Source organism: Phascolarctos cinereus, unplaced genomic scaffold, assembly GCF_003287225.1.
Source record: "Phascolarctos cinereus isolate Bilbo 61053 unplaced genomic scaffold, phaCin_HiC Scaffold_2;HRSCAF=192, whole genome shotgun sequence".
NCBI classification, from domain to species: domain Eukaryota; kingdom Metazoa; phylum Chordata; class Mammalia; order Diprotodontia; family Phascolarctidae; genus Phascolarctos; species Phascolarctos cinereus.
This window is the reverse complement of record NW_027555625.1, coordinates 54,226,556-54,247,989: the sequence shown is the minus strand read 5'-3', so window position 1 is coordinate 54,247,989 and position 21,434 is coordinate 54,226,556. Positions and strand designations below refer to the sequence as shown.

The 21,434-nt window shown below is 44.1% G+C and overlaps 1 protein-coding gene across 1 annotated transcript in view; it reads left to right on the top strand.

The window, feature by feature from the left end:
* Positions 1 to 1,183: 1,183 nt before the first annotated feature.
* The window catches only part of JPH3 (junctophilin 3), a 190,627-nt gene continuing 170,376 nt past the window's right edge, over positions 1,184 to 21,434 (top strand). Inside the window, exon 1 of the mRNA XM_020989206.2 lies at positions 1,184 to 2,019. Within this exon, the coding sequence (XP_020844865.1) occupies positions 1,638 to 2,019 (382 nt within the window). The 5' untranslated portion in view covers positions 1,184 to 1,637. The remainder of the gene's footprint in view (positions 2,020 to 21,434) is intronic.

Below are 21,434 nucleotides of genomic sequence, written 5' to 3'. Positions count from 1 at the left end.
TTGCACATAATAGAAGCTTAAATGTTCGCTCTATTAACTGAAATTAGTTGAATGAAGACAAAAAAGATGGATTGCTTGATGTTTGAAGCCACCTGTAATATTCGAACTGGGAATCATCCATTGACTGGCAGTACACCCAACCATTCCTGGGAGGTAAATAAGTCTATGGGAGCTGAACTAAAGGGAATTTAAGGTGTATGTTGGAAATCTTCTGGTCTCTTTTTTTTGTGTAGGAAGTCCCGCCCACTATGCTGAGAGTTTTAGCCTGTTCTTATATGCATTGTGCTGAAAGCAAACTCGATGGCCTGTTTGTCTGAGATCAGCCTGTAGTCTCCAAGGCCCAGGTGGAGAGATCTCGCTTCTGGGAGGCTGGCTCCGCGTTTACTCAGTTCCTGTCTCTTTAAATCCAAGTGGAGAGAAGGGGCTGAGAGCGCTTTGAATCTGGCCCTCTCCAGGGGCAGGATTTTCATAAACATTAGGTTGGCAGGGAGAACAGGGAATGGGGGTCTTATTTCCAGGCCCGACAGAAAACGGGGAGCCCCCTCTTCCTGGACAGGGCTTCCCACCCTCCTCCCCTCCTGAACCTCAGGCACGCCAGAGTGGAGCCCGAGGCGCCGGAGCGCATCCTAGCCAGCGAGAGGAGCTGGGACGGTAGGCAGGCAGGCCACGCGTGAGCTTTGCAGCTGGGGCTAGGCGAGGCGGGGCGGGGCAGAGCGGGGGTGGGGGGAGAGGGAGGCAACTCCCACACTCGCCGTCTTGTAGGGTGAGGGGCGTGAGTGTCCGTGTGTGCCTGTGTGTGTTTGTGTGCGCGCGCCCGTGTGCCAGTGGGGCTGCGTGTGCGTGTGTGCGCCCTCGCGGGAGTGTGAGTGCGTGAGAGCGCGCGGCGGGCAGGCGGGCGGGCAGAGGGAGAGACACCCAGCCACCGACTGCTGCATTGCTGCTGAGCCACGACTCGCTCAGCCCCCAATATGCGGCCGCTGCTGCCGCTGCCGCCACCGCCGCCGCCGCCGCCGCTGCTGCCGCTGAGGGGCCCGCGATCTGGTGGAGATCAGCAGCAGAGCGGCGGCTGCAGGTGGAGAGCAGCGCGGTGGGCTTGAGCCGGGTCGGGCTCTCTTCTCCCTCCCCTCCCCTTCTTCCCCTCCCCCTCCCCTCGTTCCCCGGCCCGCCCCCCCCCTCCCGCCCGCCTGTCCGCCAGCCGCGGGTCCGCGCCAGGGATTGGCACCGGCTTCTCCCCGACCCTTATTTATGATGCTTTTTTTCTTGGGTGCTCTGCCTGTGATGGTTTTTAGGCGGAGCCGTTTGCACCAAAAACTGTAGCAACTGCTCCCCCTTCTCTCCCCCTCCCCCCATCCCTTCCCTTCCCCTTCCCTCCTCCCCTCCGATACTGGATCAACAGCAGAAGAGGGACGGGTCGGGATCCGCGCAGATAGACAATGAATAATCGCAAGAAATTGACTTGAATTCCCCTGAAGCCGGCGCCGCCGCAGCTGAGGACGGCTCTCTCTTTTCTTTTTTCTTCTGTTTTCTTCTTTAAAGACAGAGGGACCACAAACAAGCAGTTTGTTTCTTGTATCTTGTTCCTTTTACCCCCTTTTTCTTTTTCGCCTTTTGGGGGATTTGCAAACCGAATTACATGCATGTCCAGTGGGGGTAGGTTTAATTTTGATGATGGAGGGTCCTACTGTGGAGGCTGGGAGGACGGCAAAGCGCACGGCCATGGGATCTGCACTGGCCCCAAGGGCCAAGGAGAATACACCGGCTCCTGGAGTCACGGCTTCGAGGTGCTGGGGGTCTACACCTGGCCCAGCGGCAACACGTACCAGGGCACCTGGGCGCAGGGCAAGCGTCATGGCATCGGCCTGGAGAGCAAGGGGAAGTGGCTGTACAAGGGAGAGTGGACTCACGGCTTTAAGGGACGCTACGGGGTCCGGGAGTGTACCGGTAACGGAGCCAAGTACGAAGGTACCTGGAGCAACGGATTACAGGACGGCTATGGGACGGAGACCTACTCGGATGGAGGTGGGTGCTGCGCCAGCCCGGACTGCTCGAGGAGTGGGAGGGCGGTGGGCGAGAAGCGAGGCGGGAGTGTCGCTCTCTACACAGCCGAGAGCCTTCTCCATGTCTCTTTCCTCCTATTCGCTTTATTTGACTATGTTTTTCTGGCTTCTAGTTGCTAGTTGGGCTGCTGGTGCCCGCTGGCTTGGCGGCGGTGCTGTAGAGGCCCAAAGACAGCCCAGGGAGGCTCCTGGCCCTCTCGCCACAGGTTGCTTGCTCCATATGTTCAGTGGGGGTGCAGTGCAGTGGTGGTGCCTGGTGCCCTCTCGGACTGTGTCCAAGCCAAGGGGAGGGGGGTGGTTTTCCCCTCGTGGCTTAGAATTGATTGGAGAGGGAGAGATGCCGGTGTTGACTGCACCATCATAAACTAGAAGGCAAAGTGTCGGTCTAAGAGGAAGGTGGGGAGGGCCTTCCAGGAGAACTACCCGGCCTGGGGTTTTGTCATGTGCTTTCTCAAGTTAGGGGGCCTACTGGTGGGTCACGCTGGCCCCTGAGTGGCTGTGCTGGGGCCCTTGGTCCTTTTCCCTTCTCCACCAGCCTCCTTATCCCTTTGGAATAGGCTTCCTGGTTTCAGGCCTGAGCTTAGCATCCCAATATCTGGGCTCAGGGATTGGATTCTTGGTTTCATGTGCTTCCAAGGGCCTTCCCAGTTTGGAATCTAACCTGAAAAAATGTCACTGAGAAATTTAGAATGCTGTAGTGGAGGTGGGGGGGGGAGGGAAGGGAGCAACCCAAGAAAATAACCCAGGCCAATAAACTTCTAGGGGGTTGGACCTAGGCTAATATTGTCAGACCAGGCAGCCTGTGAGGCCCATCTGTTTCTTGGATGCTACTGGAGCTGTGATTGAAGTATTGGCATTAATTTTCACCAGGAGTTTAGGGAATCTTTTCTTGATCTTATTTCTAAGATGTTACTAGAGTCAGGATCAGTTCTAAGAGCTCCAATCCATGTAGTTTCAAGGCTGTTAAGGGCTGTTGGTGACTGTGATACTGCGTACACTCTTTGAATGTCTCCATGCTCTGACGCTCAATATTCTCCATAAGTAATATCTGAAGTATTTGATTGTTTGGGACAAAACAAATCTTGGAAGTGAGTTTCCAACCCCTGTCTTAGTTTTGAGCTAAGATGAGGTACAGGTAGTGGTTTGGTGGAAGCAGCATGTTTATTTTATAGGTGGGAAAAGAACAAATGCAGTGATTTTATGTTTCTTTCTTGGAGGGGTGGGGGTGGATCAGGGAAACACACTCAGATTCTTGCTTTGGTCCCTTTTGTTCTGGCCACATGAAAAAAGCTTTCAGCACCTACTTGATAGTCACATATACAGAGGTGAGGTAGGGCCGGGAAGTGATGATTATTTTGGCTTATGCAACCAAAAGGAAGGGCTCATTATTAAACAAAGAGGAGGAGTCTGGTGCACTTAATTATATAATTCTCCTGCCTATCAAAACCCTGCCAAGCCCTAATCACAGACTTTGCTTTTGGGGGTGGGTTTAAAAAAAAAAACAAAGATGGGCCAAGCTGTGCCCCACTGTGGGATTCTGAAGGGAAAGGAGATGGGTCTTGGATTGCAAAAGCTTCTCCCAGTTCCTGGGCTCTGTGTGTGTGTGTGTGTGTGTGTGTGTGTGTGTGTGTGTGTGTGTGTGTGTGTGGGTGTGTGTGTGTGTGTGGGTGTGGGTGGGTGATAGGGCTTCAGCAGCAGATGTATGTGGACGGGGGAAGCAGGCAGCTTGCACTTCCCAGCTGGCATGTACCCTGTGCAGAGGGAGGAGCTGTAACCCACGGGGCACAAACTAGAGAGCCCTGCAGGGACCCTTCCCCCAAACAGAAAGCTTAGGACTGCTACAGAGGCCGGAAGTTCCCAATAGGCTTCGAGAAAAGCTAACCTCCTCCTTAACTCTTTGTGGGTCAGCTTTAGAAGTGAGATGAGGGAGAGAGGGACAGACTGGGTAAGGATCCAGACCTCTTGTGTTAGCAAGTCTCCAGAGTCTGATAGGATAAATGATGTAACCCCAAGAGCGAAGCATGGTCTCCAGATAACCCACAAGTGTGGTGGAGAGGGAGGGTTTTGTGGGTAGTTTCTATCTATCTTTTTAGGAAAAGTAAACCCAGGTATAAATGATTGGTCTATGTTTGGCACATGCTGCTCAGAAAGTTTGGGGTTCAAAGTGTTAACACGAGAGACGTTTCTTTCCTGTGGGATCTCATAGGATTTATTGCTCACACATTACCCAAAGCCCTACATAGCTGACCTGGATGTAGCTGAGCCTAGCTCAGGGAGTGGGTAGATGGTTTTCACTATAAATTCTAAGGCAAGAAAGTATAAGAAAGAACCATAGAACTTGGAGTCAAGAAAACCTGGGTTTGAATCTCAGTTTTGTCACTTACCAGCTGTGTGAGCTTGGACAAATTATTTCTGCCTCTGGGCCTCAGTTTCCCTCCCTGCAAAATGGGGAGATTGGACAAAATGATTGCTAAGGTTCTTTACAGTGCTCATGGTCTATGAGCTTTGGCTCTTTTCAGTTCTGCCCAATAAGAGAAGAGGTAGTTGCTAGGGCACCTGATCTGGGCAGCTTTTTTTTTTCAGTCTGGCTCTGTTGTGTCCATCTCCTTGGACTCTCCACCTTGGAATAATAATCTCCAGATGTGTGGGCCATAATTCCCCCCACCCCCCAGTTAGGAAGGAGGTATCTATCGAAAATTATCTGCCAGTCAGTAATGCACCAATGCTATCAACTCCATCTCTAAGGGAGACTAGGAGAATCATAGGATCATAGTCAGCCAGAAAGGTGAACTTCCTGTCTAAGGTAAACAATGGTCCCTTGAACGGTTCAGTAATCAACTCGTGGTAAGGGATGGCTCAGGCACAGCAGAGTTTGGAAAGCAGTGTCCTAATGAATTAATGGTTTTGAAGCTAATCCTGCTTTTCCTTGCATATTAGCTGGAACATCAGGAAGGCTTCAACTCCAGCCCTGCTCCGAGTGCTGACTTGGGGAAACAGTGTTTTTCATAAATAATGTACAAATGGCTCATACCCTTCGCATTTAGATGGGATCTGTGTGGAATCCACTTAAAGTGGAGACTTTTTGCCCAGGCTTTCCTCCAGTCTCACTCTTTCCCAGGCAATGACACGCATTTCTTCTTGATGTGAGGTGAGGTTCACTTGTAGACCATCCCAGGATCTGCTAGAGGCCCCAAGAAATAGATGGGGCTTGGGACACACGCCCCTCACATGAAATGATGTAGAAATAGAAACAGGTCCATTATGTCACTGCCCACATGTGAAACCCCCCGAAAAAAAAAACCCTCTCTTTTCCCCAGACTTGGTGATCTCTAAGGTCCCTTCTAGCTCCAATAGGCCTTGGTTCTGTAATTCCTCCCCATACCCTCTTTTATGTAAACAAACTCCTCTCTTCTCTTCTCCTTTCCTCTCCTCCCTTCCTCTCTCCTTTCCTCTTCTTTCCCTTTCCCTCTCTTTTCACCTTCTCTCCCCTATCTTTTCCTCTCCTCTTCTCTCCCTCTCCTCTCTTTCTCTTCTCTCCTCTTCTTTCCTCTCTCTCTCTGTCCTCTCATCTTCTCTCCTCTCTTCCCTCTCTTCTCTCCTTTTCTTTCCCTCTTCCTCTCCTCTCCTGTCCTTCCCTCTTCTTTCCTCTTCTTTCCTTTCCCTCTCCTCTTTTTTCCTCTCCTCTCTCTCTCCTCCCTTCTACCTATCCTCCTCTTCTTTCTCTCTTCTCCTCTTCCTCCCCTATCCTCTTTCTCCACTCTCCTCTCACTCTCTTCTTGTTTTCATTCCTCTTCTCACCTCTTCCCTTTATCCTTGTCTCTCCTCTCATACACGTATCTTTCCCAGAATTTTCTCCACCTACTTGACCTCCATACCCTTCTCCTAAGGTAAATATTTCCTCCTCATTGCATTGCACACAGGAATCCATCCCTCAGACCCAAAGTCACCCCCTACAAATAAACTCACCCACACCCTGAAAAATGAGTCATCACACACACACACACACACACACACACACACACCACACACACACACTCCCCTGCTCCTCCACACATACATCTCTCTCTAATACACACATTCTATACACAGGCCCAGATTACTCATCCCACACACATCACACACACCCACAGTCAAAATTCAGATACACTTCAGGCACATGTGCACACGGGTGTGTGTGGTACGCATGCGCGCTCATGCGGGCACACATACACGCACACACCTGCCACACAGAGATATTTTTCACCCCATTAGCTGAAATACAGACACAGAAGCTTCCATTCAGGCATTAAACCTTGTCTGTTTCTGAAATATGCACATGAAGATATGTGGCTCCTATAAAACACTTTCCCCTAAAATACACCCCCTTTTCTTCAAAGCCATACTTCATCTTTCTCTCACCTCCACCTGTTAAAGCATCCTTTAAAGCCAACTCAGGTGCTACCACATCCAGTAAGATTTCTTTGATTTCTAAAGCCAGTAATAGCCTCTTCTTTCTCAAATGTTCCATAGAATGTTGTTTGTACCTTTCATGTGAATTTAATGTAATATTTCATATTATAGTTATTTCTGTCTTTCATATCACTCTGCTTGGCTATACCCTCCATAAGGGATGAAGCCTAAGCTGGTAAGTGTCTAGCATATAGCTCTGAACACAGCAGGAACTGAATTCATGTTTGTTGAATAAATACAGACACAATGTCCTTGAGGAGCCTCAAGTTAGTAATGAAATTATGTGATTTGACTTGATTTTAAATTAATGTTTGGACTGTTAATGTACTCTAAAGAAATCATAGCTCCTTGGAAACAGAGTAGCAAAAATTGAAACATTGGGGAAAATATTCGTGCTATGGTAGATTGCATTCATCAAAGTCTAGAGTCTGGAAGGAGGGAGGTGATAGTCACACTATGTGCCTGGACTGGTCAGATCCTATGTGTAGAGTTATTTTTAGTTTGGGTGCCACGGTTTAAGAGAGACATTGATGGGAGATGTGTAGAGGAGGTTGACAGGGAGGGCGAGGGAACGGAAATCATGCTGTATGGAGGATCTGTTGAAGGAAATGGTGATATTTCACCTACATCAAATAAGACTTAGGGAAGACACCATTGCTTTCTTCAAGTATTTGACAAAATAGACTTTTATGCTTGGTCTCAAAGGGGAGAATTAGAACTTATGAGTGGTAGTTAATTGGGAGGCAGATTTTGGCTCAATATAAAGCAGAACTTCCTAACAGTTAGAGATGCCTCAACATGAACTACCTTGTTAGATAATGATTCCTCTATCACTTGAGATATTTGAGCAGAGGCCAGATAGCTATGTGTCAGGGATGCTTTTAGAGGGCATTCATTGTTTGGGTAGGGAGTGGACTAGATACAATATTCGTTGTTGTTCAGTTACTTCAGTCATATCCAACTCCGTTTGGAATTTTCTTAGTAAAGATACTGGAATGGTTTGTTGTTTCCTTCTCCAGCTCATTTTACAAATGAGGAAACTGAGGCAAACAGGGTGTTGCCCAGAGTCACACAGCTAGTAAATATCTGAGGCCAGATTTGACTTCAGGCCCAGCGTTCTATTCACTTTGCTACCTAGCTGCCCAGATACAACCATACAATACATTAAACATTAATTAAGAATCTCTCCTGTGCCAGGCACTGTGCTAAGTGCTGGGGGTACAAATAAGAAAAAGAAAGTCTCTGCCTTCAAAGAACTTACAGTCTAATGGGGGAGAAACCACACAAAAGGGGAGGAGAGGAGACAAGATGCAGATGACCTCTTAAATCCCTTTCTTATTTGATCTGATACATGTTTTTAAAGATCAAAACGTCCATTTCTGAAAGAACAAATCAAGTAGTGTAGACACTGCCGAAAAGAGCTCATTTTAGAAACAGAAAAAAGGAAATGCCCACCATCGAGGATAAAGGTGAGTCCTGGAAGATTACTTTTAAGCTGCTTTTAAAGAAATGAAAGAAAAAAAAAGCAGAAAAAAGGCAAGGAAAAGTGAAAGGAAAAGAAACCAAGAATATCTACCTCTTAGTTGCCAATTATAGCTGAAAAAGCAGTGTTTTTTAAAAAAACACCCTTCACCCCAACTCAACTCTTGAGCTATTTGTCAGGCTTTACATTAGGAAGCCTCAGGCAGCCGGGTGAAGTATACAAAGAATCAGCATCCTCTTAAAAGAGCTTACCAGTCCAAGGAGTGACTAACTCTGATGTGAACAACTAACTTAGCTAACCCTGGGAAAAACACAGTTCAATCTTTACCCTCTCTAGGGAGACCAAGCTAGAGAGGTGAAAGTTTCTTTGTAGGGAGGTAACCTGGAAACATTTAGGAATAGCAACAAAAAAAGTATCATTTTCCTACCCCTGGGAACCTTTTGGTTTCTTAGCTTAAAAAAAAAATAGAAAAAAAATATGTTCTTTTGTCAATTTCTCTACTCCCCTTGCCTCACTAAGATGTCAGCCCAAGTGACAAGAAAGATTGAGAAAGGAACATACTTTATTTTCCATTTTACACCTGTAAATAACACAAACATGCCGCAGTAATTTGATGAGTAAATAAAATTCTTTTGTTTTTTTAAGTGAGGCAACCTCAATTAAGTGACTTCTTGCCCAGCTGGTGTTAAGTGTCTGAGGCTGGACTTGAACACAGGTCCTCCTGACTCCAAGGCCAGAGCTCTATCCGCTGTACCACCTGGCTGCCCTGAGTAAATAAAATTCTATATGATGGCAGATACAAGGATCATGAGGGCAGGAGATTTTTCTTTTTTACTTTTGTATCTTCCATGGCCTAGAACAGTACCTTAACATAACAGATACTTAATCAGATGTTTCAGCTCAGCTGAATGAAAGGCCGTGGGTGGTATGCTTTAATTGAACTAGCTATCTGACACAGTAGAGAGGACTGTGGAGCTGGAGTCAGGACACGGAATCAAATCCCAGCATTGCCACTCGCTACCCATGTGACTTTGGACAAATCGCTTTCCTTCTCTGGACCTCAGTTACCTTCTCTGGATTAGACTAGTTAATTTCTAAGGTCCCTTCCACCTTTAAATTCCATGAACAAATAGGTGGTACAGTGGATAGAGTACAGGGCCTGGAGTCAGGAAGACTCCTGCCTCAGACACTTACTAGTTGTGTGTCCCTGGGAAAGTCACTTAACTTCTGTTTGCCTCAGTTTTCTCATCTGTGAAATGGGATAATAATAGCACCTACCACCTTAAAGTGCTATATAAATCTTAGATCTTATGTCCCTAAACAAGCAAAATGACCGTAGTCCTGCAAAGAGGACTGTAAAAATAAATATCACAAGTACTTCATTTCCCCCAATCATTTCCTATCCTTACAAATATCTCCAAATTGCCATTTCAAGGGGTTAATAATTGTCAGAGCTAAATCCCTAAGGCTGACTCTTTTCATCTCTCAGATTCCGAGGGCAACATATGGCAGTCTCTTAGTCTCTTCAGGACCTTGGAGAGTGTTCACCAGCTTTCCCCAGGTTTTCTGTACACTGTAGTTGCTTCTTTTCATTGACCTAATGGCTTGAGCCCTCAGACCTTTTAGGGTCATCTCTTAAAGCTAAACAAAGAAATTTGCAGGGTAAATAGCTTAGAAGTCTGCAGCTAGTGAGACTTTATTGCTACAATAAACTTCGTGGAATATTTGCTTATTTCATTTTATTTATCATTATTGGTTCTAGCATTGCACTGGGATGGTGGAAAGGAGCACACAGTTAGAGAAAGAGTGTTTTAGTGGTGGGTCCAAGTAATCTCATCAGGATTCATGAAGACTGCTTTGAAGTTTGAGATGGGTCTCTTTCTTGGGGTATGTGTGTTTGTTTACCGTTGGACTTACAGGATTTGTGAATGTGTACCTGAAAGTCAGCATTGGACTGATAGATTTTACCCATAGCAGCCAACAGGATGGAGTATTCACCATAGCCTTTCCAAAACAGAATTCATTGATAAATTGTTCCTATAAATAATATTAATAGTAGGAATTGTTAACCCTGTGTGCCACTCCGTCCTATAGCTTACTTTTCTCATGAGAACTCTGTTACTTAAATGGAGATTTAGAGGAAAGGAAAAATTTCCTTAATGTTTTCTTAATCAGATCAGCAGAACCTGCAAAACAGAATTCTTTTAAAGAATCATATTGTAGTTTCCTGATCATGGATTCTTTTTAGTTGCCAATTGTTGGCTTTTCCTCTTGAGTGATTCTTTGTTGCACTTTTGTATGAGTAAGGCATTTCTCTGAATAATGCTGATAATACAGTGAGAATGACATAACTAATATTTGGGAAGTGTTTTTTTTTACATGGTTTTGCTTTTTCTTTGTATGCTCAGCACTTCGTATAGTGCCTGGCACATAGTAAGCACTTAATAAATGCTTGTCGATTGATATCATCCAATTTGGTCTTCAGAAACCTTACAAAATAGTTTAACCATTATGCTCCCCATTTTACAGATGAGGAAATGGAGGCCCACAGAGGTGAAGTGATTCATTTATAGTCACGTGACTGGTAAATGAAAGAGCTGGCACTTGACCCAGGACTTCTGTCTCTGAATTTGCTATCTTTTCCACTATATCCCTCTGCCTTTTTATAACTAACATCTAAGATGATGTTTGGAGGCATTTTCTGTGGGATGCAGTTATCTATATCCTCCCTGATTCCTACTGGCAGTGAAAATGAACCTTAGCTATACTTTTGATTGAAAATATGAAGTAGAAAAAGAAGAGAGTAGAATGATGGAGAGAGAAAGTTAGATGGTTGCTAACTACTAACTGTAGGGTTCACCCTAGGATTGGAATTTCAGAACTGAAGTTTGTGTGGAAAATGATTTGTATGCCCATGTAAGAACATGCCACAAAACACTCGTGTTGAGTCCCTTCAAAGGACAGAAAATAACAAATGGATGAGAAAGCCCATTAAGGTTCCTCATACGTCTGTTTGTTTTGCTCTTATCTTGAGTTTTTTACCTTGATGAGTGGACTTATCACTCATTCAACTAACATATAACAAGTGATCCACTCTTGTCTAGGTGTTCTGGGGGATACATGTATACACATAAACCAAAAAACATGGCTCCTGCCTTTACTGAGTTTACAGTCTTGTAGGGGAGAGTGGGTCCATACACCTTGACCACACCAGATGTTAAGAGAGAAGGGAAGGGACCAAGTGCCTAACATGTGCCAGGCACAGCTTTACACATACCCTTTACACCTACTTTCATTTGATCCTAACAACAACCTTGGGATGTAGGTACAGTTAGGAGCCTCACTTTACAATTGGGAAAACTGGGGTAGACAGAGGTTAAGTGACTTGCCTACTTTTACACAGCTTGTCAATATCTGAGGCTGACTTTGAACTCAGTAAGTGTCTGAGACTAAATTTGAACTTCCTGACTCCTGGTCAGAGGAAGGAGTGGTCACTATAGGCTGGGGTGGGTCAAAGAAGGCTTCTTGGAAGGTAGACCTTAAGCCAGACCTCAAAGAATGGACAAGGACTTGGCTAGAGAGAGAGGGAGAGAGAGGCAGGGATAATAGCTGGAGCAAAGACACAGATTTGGATAAACCAGGTGTGCTAAGGGGATACATGAGTGGCAGAGTCTGGGTAGAGTGGAGGGTCTTTGTGGGGGGAGGGGTGGCAGACAAGGTTGAAGATGAAGTTGGAGGCCAAGCCATGCCTCTCCCTCACTTCTCTGATGCCTTTCGTCTAACAGCCTCTCGTGGGAGAGTGCTCATTTCCCAAGAGGCTCAAGTGCCCACTAAAGAAGAAAAACTACCCAGAAGCTCTCTGGTGTTTGATAATAATTGCTTCTTGCTCATTAGGCTCTAGTCAGTAGCTACTTTAATGGGCTAGAGCTAGGGATCATTTTACAGGCAGAGAGAAGCACATCTTTAGGCTAAAAAGAAGTTAGGATTACACCACCCATTTTTTTTTTCCTTTTGAGAGGGAGAGAAGTAGAGCCTGAACAGTATTAGGGAATGTAGAAATAGAGGAGAGGGTCTGAGGATTCTCTGTCTTTGCTCATGGCCCTGCCAACATCTAACCTCACTGATTGCAAATAAAGAAAATAAATCACCTTGTGGATTATTCAGAGCAAAGTTAAAATTCCAGGCTGTATTTCGCCTCCTTACTCATTGTGACCAGTGTGCACGTATGTTGGGAGGGGGTAATGGGTATATTTGTGTGTTTTCAGGAAATGCAAACTACTTTAAAAAAGCCTCTTCAGATGCTTTCCAAATCTTAGCATGAATAGTTTTTTAATCAGAATAGAATGGTTGTAACTGGTAAAATATCTTAGAACAGAGGATGCCAGAACTGGAAGGTACTTTGGAACCTAGAATATCAGAGTTGCAAAGTCCCTTAGAACATAGAATCTCAGGGCTGGAAGGGACCTTGGAATATAGATTGTCAGGGCTGGAAAGGACCTTAGAACATAAAAAGTTAGGGTTGGGAGGAATCCTTAGAAAACCATAGATTGTCAGGGCTGGAAGGGACCTTAGAACATGTTAGGGTTGGAAGGAACCCTTAGAACATGGATCGTCAGAACTAGAAGGGATCTTTGAATATAGAATGTATGAGCTGGAGGGTACTTTGGGACAGAGAATGTCAGAGTTGGAAGGAACCCTGGAACAGAGAATATCTGAGCTGGGAAGGATCTCAGATACCACCTAGTTCAATCCTATCATTTGACAGAAGAGGAAATTGAGAACCAGAATAGAAAAGTGGCTTATCTAGGCCACACAGAAAATAGTGTCAGAGCTGGGTCTTGAACTCAGATCTCCTGACTCTTGATCTGGTGTTCTTTTCTTCCGACCATGACTACACCTGCTGTTTAGGTTATCCATGGCATTGGTCCCCTGGAATGGTGTGAACAAACATCTGAGTTTGTGTGTTATTTTGTGGCTTGACTGTTGCAGGGTACCCTTGGGAGTAAATTCATTAGTTGCCCACTAGAGAATGGAGCGTATTTATAGCAGAGGTCAGTGTTCTGGGATGGTTTGAACAATCCGTAGTGAGCTGGCCAGAAGTACCTGCTGAGTGCTCACAGGTGCAGAGCGTTGGTTAGGAGTCTGAGTAAAGAACAGAAGGTGCTTACAGTCCAAAACACTGACTGGCAACATGAGTTAGCACTGAGGCTTAGGCTGGGGCTCAGGAGACCTCGGCACTATTTCTAGCACCTTTATAGTGTCTCCAAGTGCTTTTGCACCTGTTCTGTGGACCCTCTCAGCTTCGGTTTCCTCACCTGTGAAAGGGGTTGGATGGAGGGTTAACGAGATAACTTGTCCTCAAAGTAAGTTGGGAAAAAAGTTGTTAGCATTTCCTTTTAGCAGAGATGGTGCACTATGGAAGTTTTGTTTCATTTTGGGCCCAGAGTTTCAAGGAGAATACATTTCTGTCTAAACTTATGGTACTTGAGAATTTTGGAGATGCTCTGGTTGTGAGAAGACTGTACTTGGGGCCATGAATTCTGCATTCAAATTCTGGCTCCAACTGTGTGGACATGAGTGGGCAAGTCATTTTATATCTTTGAGCCTCATTTTTCCCCATCAGTAGAATGGGGGTAGGGGCAACTAGGTGGCACAGCAGATAGAGTGCAGGGCTTGAAGTCAAGAAGACCTGAGTTCAAATCTGGCCTCAGACACTTATTAGCTGTCAGAACCTGGGCAAGTCACTTAACCCTGTTTGCCTCAGTTTGTCATTTATCAAATGAGCTAGAGAAGGAAATGGCAAAAACACTCCAGTATCTTTGCTAAGAAAACCCCAAAGGGGTCAGGAAGAATCAGACATGACTGATATGACTGAACAACATCGACAAAAATGGGGATAGTAATACTCTCACCACCTTTTTGTTAAGGTTGTTGTGAGGAAAGTGCTTGGCAATCCTTGAAGGGCTGGGAGGGGAGCAGCCTGGCCTACTGTATAGGAGCTGACTTCAGAGTTAGGAAGACCCAACGCTGACACCTACTGACTTGATGACCCTGGACAAGTCATTTAACAGGCAACTCTTGAACTCAGGAGGACCTGAGTTCAAATGCGGCCTCAGACACAAAACACTCACTGGCTGTGTGACCCTGGGCAAGTCACTTAACCCCATTGCCTAGCCAAAAAAAAAATTGGTCAGATCCCTGAATGTCTTTGAGTTTCTTTAGCTGTAAGGTAAATAGAATTTAGCAGTCATTCTCTGAGGTCCCTTAGAGCCCCAAACATTTTATGATCCCGAGTTTTCCTCCTCCTTCTTTCTTCTTTTCTTCTTGTTCCCTTTTCTTCTTCTTTCTTCTTCTTCCTTCCTTCCTTCCTTTCTTTCTTTTCTTCTTCCCTTCTTCTTTCTTCTTCTTTCATCTTTTCTTCTTTTTTCTTCTTCCTTCTTCTTCCTCCTCCTCCTCCTCCTCGAGGACTCCTCCTCCTTCTTCTTCTGGCAATTGGGGTTAAGTTACTTGCCCAGGGTCACACAGCTAGTGAGTATCATGTGTCTGAGGCCTGACCCATTTATTCTTTAGTTGATTCTCTTTATGAGTTATCATGGGTGGGGAAAGAAATCACCACATGGAAGCCAGTCTTCTAATAGTGAACCTTTCCAATCCTAGCATCATCACATCATAGATTTAAAAGTTGGAGAATGCTGTCAGAGTCATTTAGTCCAAACTCCTCATTTTGCTTTTGAGGGAACTGAGGTCTGGGGAGATATATCTGCTTGTTGTCTCCCCCCCCCCCCCCCCCCCGTTAGATTGTAAGCTCCTTAAGGGCAGGGCTTGTTTTTTTGCCTCTTTTTGTATCCCTAGCAGTTAGTACAGTAACTGGCACATAATAGGCACTAAATAAATGTTTAGTGATTGATTGATTGTTTGAAATTGACTATCCCACGGTCATATCAATTGTAAGTAAGATTCAAACATGGGATTCAAACCTACATCTTCTGATTCTAGACCTAGGGCTTCTTTCACTTTACCACATTGTTAGATAGGTCTTGAGATGACAGACCTTTCCAACTTGATAAGATCTGGGCCCTGAGAGACCTTTTAAGACTCCCTAGGATCACCTCTATATCCTAATGAAGTCCCTTCCCCTCCTCTTCCTTCTTTCTCTTCTCCTTTCTTCTCTTCCTTTGATATTTGGTTTCACTCCCACTCCCCGGTTCCCTATTCCCCCACAAATGGCTTTAATTCTTTTTTGAGAAAAAAAGCTTTTTACTTAAGCCTCTAATGTCCACTCATTCACTTATTCATCTGGTCAGGGCCAGGAATTTAGGGACATGTACATATTTATTTTTGAAGACCTGTGTCTTTTGGCTTTCATTCTTATGAAGCTGGCTAGGTTGACGCAATATATGGTGTCATCTGGGTTAGGGGACAAGAGGGAATTTAAATCCAAGTGGGAACCAAGGGAGAAATAGTTCTAATGAGTGATTAAAAAAGCATTTATTAAGTACCTACTATAGGCAATGCACTATACTAGGTGCTAAGGATGCAGAGACAAAGCTGAATCAGTCCTTTGCTGAGAGAGGAGGGGAATAAACATTTATATGGATAATTATATATAAAATATATGCAGAATAAATATGAAGTCATTTGAAAGTAGTATAAAAGGCACCAATGACATGGAGATTGAGTACACATAGGCAGATTCATAGAGACAATGTTTCTCCTTTCCTAGACAGATGTCAATGTCAGGTCTCAGAGGCGTTGACAGACTCATTCATTAGGCAAAGTGTTCGGAGTACTGGACCTGGAGTCAGGAAGACCTGAGTTCAAAACTTGCCTTAGACACTTATTAAATGTGTCTAATTAGATGCAATCCTGGACAAGTCGCTTAACCTCTGTCTGCCTTAGTTTCCTCATCTGTAAAATGGAGATACTAATAACACCTACCTCTCTGGATTGTTGTGAGGATCAAATGAGGTGGTACTTGTGAAGTTCTTTGCAAACCTTAAAGTGCTATATAAGTACTAGTTATTATTTGTTAATATCGGTGCATATATTATGGGAGAATTCTAGAGGAGAGTTTCTCAAATCAAGGTTTAAAAATTAAAAGAGAGTTAAGAACACTGGGATACCAAAATTCTGAATAACTACAAGGTGGGTACTCTCTCTTTCCTTCCTTCTCTCCAACTCTTCCAGTTTTCTGCCCTTCTTTTCTCTCCTTTCCTTTCTTCCACTCTTTCTAAGAATCAAAGAGTCATGAAGTTGAAGGAGACCTTGGAAGTCATCTCATCCAATCTATACTTGAATAAGAATCCCCTTCTCTTCCTTTCTCCCTTTACCTGTTTCTTCCTTCCTTACTAGTCCTCGAGATCAACAGTGAACAATTATATTCAACCAGTATTTCTTGAACCCCTCCTTTGTACCCGACACACACTGGATAATCCAGATGGATGGTGCGCTGATGATCAGTGATGGCGTCAAGAGAAAGACCTGAATTGCAGAGCTCCAAACAGTAGTTGTCTCATGAGGGAGGTGGGGTTGCTTCCAAAATAAACTTTTAATGAAGTTTTAATAGCTAAAACTGCTCTAAGATTTGGGGGACAGAGTGATTTCTTTTTGGGGTGTGGGGTATAAGGGAGGAGAAGAGAGACCAGGGAGGTGGAAGCAGGTAGAGGAGTAATTTGGGGAACTCCCTGGGGTGAGAGTAATAATAGAAGAAAGAGGATCCCAGTAAACTTCAGAATGACTTTAAAACTGCTAATCCATGAGTTTCTGCTCAAGGGCTTGGAAGGGATGGACAGTTGGTTGCCTTTATTGGGAATCTCATTCTATCATTCTGCCCCTAGTTTTGTTGCCAGGATACAACTAAGTTCATCTTGGTTTCTTTCTTTTCAAATACCACCACTCAAGGGAAGATTGGCACTTGTTCACTGGGCTTGGTCTTCTTTGTTGAAGATGTGGGCTGGCTGTCAGAGGGCACAAGGGCTGTGAGGTGGGCTGAATGATTGTTTTCCTTGGGGAAGGAGGGCTGGACTGCTTAGCCACTGGCCTTGACTGCCCTTCCCTCCTAGGCTGGGGCCAGGTGGAATCCCCACTGTGAAGATGCAGCTCTCCATTCTTGCTGTATCATCTGTAATGAGTGTGTTGTGCCTTGCCTCTTACCATCTGCCTTAGAAGGGAGCGAGTCTGGGAAGTCAGGAGGCCCCTGATTGACCTGCCTGAGTGACCTTGGAGCTGTCTTGGGCTGCCATCCTAGGTAATGGGGGTGGCAAGAATCAGTATGTTGTCATGGAAATACTGTTGAATCAAAAGTCAGGAGAGCTGGGCTGTAGTCTCAATTCTGCTCTTAACTAGCAGGCTTATTGACCTGTAGTAGGGGGTTTAGAAGCCTGGAAGTTCCTGGGCCAATGGGCAGGCAGCAAGATGGGCAGACTGCTCCCAGAAGGGCCAAAGAGGCTGAACCACATGCTAGAACAGGACTCTATCAGCATGACCCTTCCCTGTGCACTTTCAGAAGATTCAGCAAAGACCTCTGAGGTCCTCATAGGAAAGTCTGAGGCTCAGATACTGCTACTGGATAGACCTGTCACCAATTTGATGTGTTTATGCCACTCTAGAATAACTCAAGGCTTGACCTCAGAGGCTTGCGAGGAGCCAATGAAATTCTCAAAGGATCTCTTGCTTTTTCCCCACCTTCCTTTTGATCTAGAAAATAAAGTCCATGCCAGTTTTTCATTTTCTGAGATATAGTAATAGGTCATTTTTGCTCTAGGTCCTCTGTAACATAGCCTGGAAAGAGGTTCCTTATGTTGGCAGCCAGGGAGGGATCCCAAGGTTTGGAGTCAGTGTTCTTGTTAGACATTCTTCCCTAAAAATCAAGGTTACTTGTCCCTTCCTTTAACTGGGGGCAGATGATTGTCTGCAAATCCCTGACCTTCTGTCTACCATTGATATCTCTGGACCCAAGGCTACCCACACCCATAAGGCAATGTGAATCAGAACGAATAGGATCAGAGTTGGACTACCCTTAGTAGTGTTCTCCTTGAGACTCTCCAAGCCTCCTGGCCCTTGACCCTGCCTGCCTTCTAGAACTTAAGGTTGTCCCTTTATGGTCTTGCCTGACCTTGTCAGACTTCAGTCTTCCCTCCTTCTCTTGTTAAGCCTATTGTGTCTGTCAGGCCCTTGCTGCTTAGCTGGGCTCCCAGTCTGTGAACTGTGCTACTCACCTTGTCTCATGGATATCTAATACCACAGAGGATTTGAACTCTGTTGATCAGTCCCTAGAAAGAAGGAAGTTGGGATGGGTTTTCTAAGTTCCTTTTGTTATTCTATGATATCTGTGTCTACATCTATTTCACATTCTTGTGTCTTTCACAAATTTGTATGTCTGCTATTACCCTTCTTTCCCATCTGAATCTTCTGAATGGGTGTACTTTGGAAGGGTTAAATGTGGTGGTAAAGTGAAGTGGCCCCCATACCCAATGCAGAGTCTCTGTGGTAGCAGAGCAGCCTTTTCGGTGAGTTATAGTTGCAGAGCGTGCTGACTGTGTTGTGATTTGGGACAGCCTTGGGCAAAGGTACAGTCTGCAGACCTGCTTGATTATGGTTATTAGAGTTCCGTGGTAATGAATGTGCTGCCACAGAGAAGGTGACAAAAATCTTGACTGAATTAATAGCAGGCTATCTCCCCAATTTTGTAAAGTATAATTAATCTCATTAACTTTTTAACAGCCACTTTGGGCCATTTGACTGTAATAGGAAGTCTTATTGAGGCTTCCATGGCTAATCTCTATTTTTTAAAAAAATGATTATTATCAGATAGGGCTAGGAAATGCCAATCAGATCCTGGTTCAGAGAATTCCATGAAGGGAAGGACAGACTTAGATTTGTCAAGAATCCCAAAGGTTACCTAATCTAACTGGTACTAGCACTACACTGGAATCCCCTTCATAACCTCTTTGTTTCTGCTTGAAAGCTTTGAGGGAGGGAGTTTCCATTGCCACCTGAGATAGCCTATTCCACTTAGGGACAGTTCTGATTGTGAGGAAGTGTTGTTTTTTTTTTAAAGTCAAGCCTAAATCTGCTTTTCCTCCCAGTATTTACCCATTAGAACAATTTCTCATTTGATGCCCAAGGTCACAGCTCTCTAAAATGCTCAGTTCATTTTCTTTTAGACTCAAAAGTCCTCTCAAATGGATCTATGACCCCATGGGTATGAATATGCCCACCAATCATAGATTGTAAACCACCAATTCCTCCACATCTTTGTCCTTGCCTTCCCATAAGTTGGACATGGGGCTCTGCCCAACATCTTAGGGACCTTCCTTGCTTTAATAATGCTGTGAGCATATCATAGCAGGACCATATTTAAACCTTCCAAAATGCCCAAAACACTCTCAGAGAATTCAAATGGTAGAAAAGAGAAGATGCTAGGGAATTTTGGACCTCAGGACACAAGATTTCCAGAGACCCAAGTACATGAAGTCTGACCTCTTAGAATCATAGATTATCAAATAGACCACAGAAAATATCTAATCCAATTTCATTCTTTGTGGGGCTGATCACCAAAGTTCAAATCCTCCATGATATTAACTAGACACAACAAGGTAATTTATCCCTCATTCTCATCATGTGACCACTCTATCATCATATATAGTACCATGTCAGAGAATTTGGTATAGTAGAAAGGGCACTGACTTTGGAATCAGTATCTGGGTTTCAAATCTTACCTTTGATGCTTACTGTCTGTGTCTTTAGCCAAGTGATTTAACTTCCCTGGTCTTTAGCTTCCTTGTTTGTTAAATGTCAGGTGGACTAGAAGTCCTCTGAGGTTCTTTCCAGTGCCCTGCATTGCTAATTCATTCATGACATTCTTTCCTCTGCTTCTCCTTTGTCATCCCATTTGTAATGTGTTATGGCTTACTCCCATTTACCATGCTCCTTTCTGTTGTCCTCTGTGTGTTACACATTTCAAATCATTTGCACACCATAGTGTTTTATGTCTTGGAGCCATACAACAAGAATATTGATATTAAGAAGATTACTTTCTGTTTCAGGAAGAAGTTTTGGGCCATTAAGAGAATTTTGCAATTTCCCAAAGATCATCTATTCCACTTTCCTTCTCTTGTTCAATTCTGAGCATGTCACTAGTCATTTGGTCAATCTATCTGTCCAAGATTTTGATGGCTGAACTTTATGGACTTTCTATCATAGTCCAAACAATAGACATTTTTCATCCACTTGGTTTTGCCTAGGTGAATAGTTAGGCCAGGTCTTTTGAGTTGTTATGGATCTCGTCCAGAAGGATCTGCATCATTTCAGGGCTTGATGCAATCATCACAATGGCATCCACATAAAGGAAACTTTAGATCAAAGTTTTTAATGTTTTGTTTTGTTTTTCATCATGGACCCCTTTGACAGTCTGGGGAAGTCTATGGACTTCTTTTCAGAAGAGTGGCTTTTAAAAAATTCATAATTGAAGAAATGCTCAATTTAAATACATAAAATAAAATCTATAAGATTACAAAAGAAACCAAATATACTGAAGTACAGTTATCAACATATTAGAAAAAAAGACATTCACAAACCACTCTTTCTTGGACTAGACTCCAGGTACCTTGATTAAAACTCAAAGTCACTGGAACATCCCAAAATACTGGCTTTTTCATTGACATTTCTCCACTGGACTCTTGTTACCTCACTGAAGTTGGGGTTGGGAGATATGTGCAATCAGAATACTTCTAATCCCGGTGACATCCTTTGCCAATTGTACGATTTTGAGACAGTCACTTTACTTCTCTGAGACTCAATTTTCTTATCTGTAAAGTGGGAATAATACTTGCCCTGTTAATCTTTCTCCTGTTGTTGTGCAGATCAGATAAAATACTGTATGTAAAGTACTTTTTACTATAATATATGTATATATGTGCATAAATACTATATTTGTATATATACTTTATATGTATATGCATGTGGATGTATAAACACACACACTATTCATTCAGAAAAGGGCTTATCTGTGCAGCTTGTCTGACTTTCCTTTCTCTGACATGACTAGATTGGTTCTTACTATGTTTTCTTGAATTTTACACAGTATCATTTTTATTGGGTCAAAAAGCAAGACTTTGCCTCCTTCTCTTTGGTAATAGAGACATAGGCCAATGTAGTCCCAGTAAGACAGGATTTATATAATTTTCCATTTAAAATTAAATCTAAATAATCAGAATCACAGAATTTCAGAGTTAGAGGTACCTCAACTTTTGATCCAACCTACTCCTAAAAAAGAATCCCCACTATCACATAAATAATTGACAAGTTGTCATCTAACCTTTGGTTGAAGACCTCCAGATAGGCAGTCCATTTTACTTTTGGACAGCTCTGTGTGAAGATTTCTGGAGATATCCTGTTTCCCAAAGCTAAGGCCCGGCAAGCAGGCTGTGCCCTGAGCTTGGCAT